Source organism: Castanea sativa, chromosome 10 (genome assembly GCF_040712315.1).
Source record: "Castanea sativa cultivar Marrone di Chiusa Pesio chromosome 10, ASM4071231v1".
Taxonomy (NCBI): Eukaryota; Viridiplantae; Streptophyta; class Magnoliopsida; order Fagales; family Fagaceae; genus Castanea; species Castanea sativa.
In genome coordinates, this window is record NC_134022.1 from 35,234,045 (window position 1) to 35,236,315 (window position 2,271).

The 2,271-nt window shown below is 34.7% G+C and overlaps 1 protein-coding gene across 1 annotated transcript; it reads right to left on the minus strand.

Annotated features, from left to right (window-relative positions):
- Positions 1 to 1,117: 1,117 nt before the first annotated feature.
- On the minus strand, positions 1,118 to 1,585 carry LOC142612439 (uncharacterized). Its single transcript, XM_075784536.1, has one exon. The coding sequence runs from the start codon at positions 1,583 to 1,585 to the stop codon at positions 1,118 to 1,120; it is 468 nt and encodes a 155-aa protein (XP_075640651.1).
- Positions 1,586 to 2,271: the final 686 nt, after the last annotated feature.

Consider the following 2,271-nt stretch of genomic DNA (forward strand, 5'->3'; position numbering starts at 1 on the left):
TGGTTAGAAGATTGAAACAATTTGAGGAAGAATTCCCTTTTAGTAAATCTTTCAATTTCCTCATATTCTTATATAGATACGGTTTTAAAAATCAGAACGATCAGAGAACTGAAAAATAATTTAACTCTTAGTTTTTAGTTTTTTATCCATGTTGACCGATTTTACTGGATTAGTTTCCACTTTATCCGGTTTTTTAAACAATATGCAAGATACGTGGTATTTAAAAATTCAATAGTCTTAAAACATCGGGGTAAACCACAAAAAATCAAATAAACACTACTTGTTTTGCATCAAACTAAAAATTGGAGAGAATATAACATTGAACTAAAAATCCTATAGAATAGGAGAATGTGAGGTAATATTATCTCAGGAGAATGTGAGGTAATATTATAATCTCAAACTATTTGAAGTCTTATGAATTTAAATTAGTTCAACCGATAAAGTCTCCGATAATTGAATAAAAGATTTGAGATTCAATCCCGTCTATATCAAAAATTAATTAATATCTTAATATGAAGAAAAAAATTATCATCAGAATGCTGTAAGATGAAACTTTTTTAGAAAAAAAAAAAAAAAAATTATTCCCTATAGGGCAGCCATCGGTGGGTAGGGATTGAAGGTTGCAACTGGTAAGACTTCTCTTTATTTGTCGGTTAGTCGGTGCAGTAGAGATTTGAATAGATATGTGAACGCACAAAGTCTAGTCCTTCCTTTTTATTACCTAACGCTGAGGATAACATCGTTGTTCCAATCTTGGTTTAACTTTAGGGAAGGGCCGGTTAGCAAAAAAAAAAAAAAACTTTAGGGAAGGGCTTCAAATTCAGAGTGCACCATCCATCCTCCATCAATGTTTTTGCTTTTTGGACACAAGAAGAAAAATGGAAGCAGGATTTGAATTATCATAATTGATCACGAATTGTCCAAAAACAACAAAACAACCAAATACCAAACGAAAATGCATTTGAATTAAATCGCCTTATGTGCTAACTTTTCAAAAAGCCTAGTAAGAAATTAACCAAAACACAGAGAGATAGAGTGAGTCAAATTATCACATCTCTCATAAAAAAAAACAAGATTGAAAATTACTGTAGGCTTTTCATCAATTGGCAATCAATTTTCAGATCATAACACTTCTCTTTGTGATAGCATAGCTCCTGCTTCTTGGATACAACAAATCAGCCTTCACACCAACACCAACACCAACACCAAAATCATCACAAGGTCCATCTTCGTCAATCTTGCCCATCCCAACGCTAGCACTCTTGGGCAAATCCTTGGATGAAGAAGAATTCATCACCTTTTGCTGCTGCCGCTTTAGGATCATATCCATGTCAATCCTATCAATCAGAGTCCTAGCCGAGGCAGCTCTAATCAGCTCCCTGTAATCATCATTATCATTTGACCTCGCCGAGCTACCACTGAAGCTCTTAGGCAACATCACAGGGTACCCAGTTGGGTTGCTATGACCAACTCTTGGGGCACATCCAGTTATGCTACGTACGTAAAAGTCTCTTGCTTTTGATAAAGCCCTTATGGGTAGTGAAATGATCCGCACGAACTTGTTGTGCTGTGCCTTGTTCCTCATGTTTTGTTGGGGTTGTTTAAGGTAAAAAAAGAACACAATTTTAAGGCTTTAGGCTCAGCAATAAATGATTGAAGAATATTGCAAAATAGGCATTTGGGAAGTGACCCCAAAAAGTTCTATATAAAGTTCAGGTTTGGGAGTAATGGCTTTAATGGGTTACTATAGGAAATTTGAGATCAAGGGAGGCAGAGGTGGTTGATGGACCAGCGGTGATGAAAGAACATGGTTTTGTAGAGACAAACCATGAGCGAAAAGTAGTGTGATGGAAACAAAATTAGGTATGAACAGAAGATGGTGCGATTAGACGGATAACTAAAGCACGCCTGAGTGGAAAATAAAAGATAAGAACGATCTGACCAATGACTAGGCAAAGGCTATGGTGGTGACAGATATTGATAAATAAAAAGGTGGGCTAACTTGTTGATTGATGGGATTTTAGAGGCATTTCAGCATTTGACTTTCTTTAATTACATTTTTGTTTATAAAAAAAAATTAACAGAACTACTTTTAGAAACTTTTTTTTGTGAATAAAAAAGAAAATAGCTTATATTTATCCTAAAAATGGTGTCTGTCTCGTAAAAACTATGTAAAAATTTTCTTAAAGTAATCATTTTCTTTTCCTTTTTTAATGGGATCACTACACTATTATTCTTTTATGAGTCCTTATCTTGGCTAATTTCTCCCCC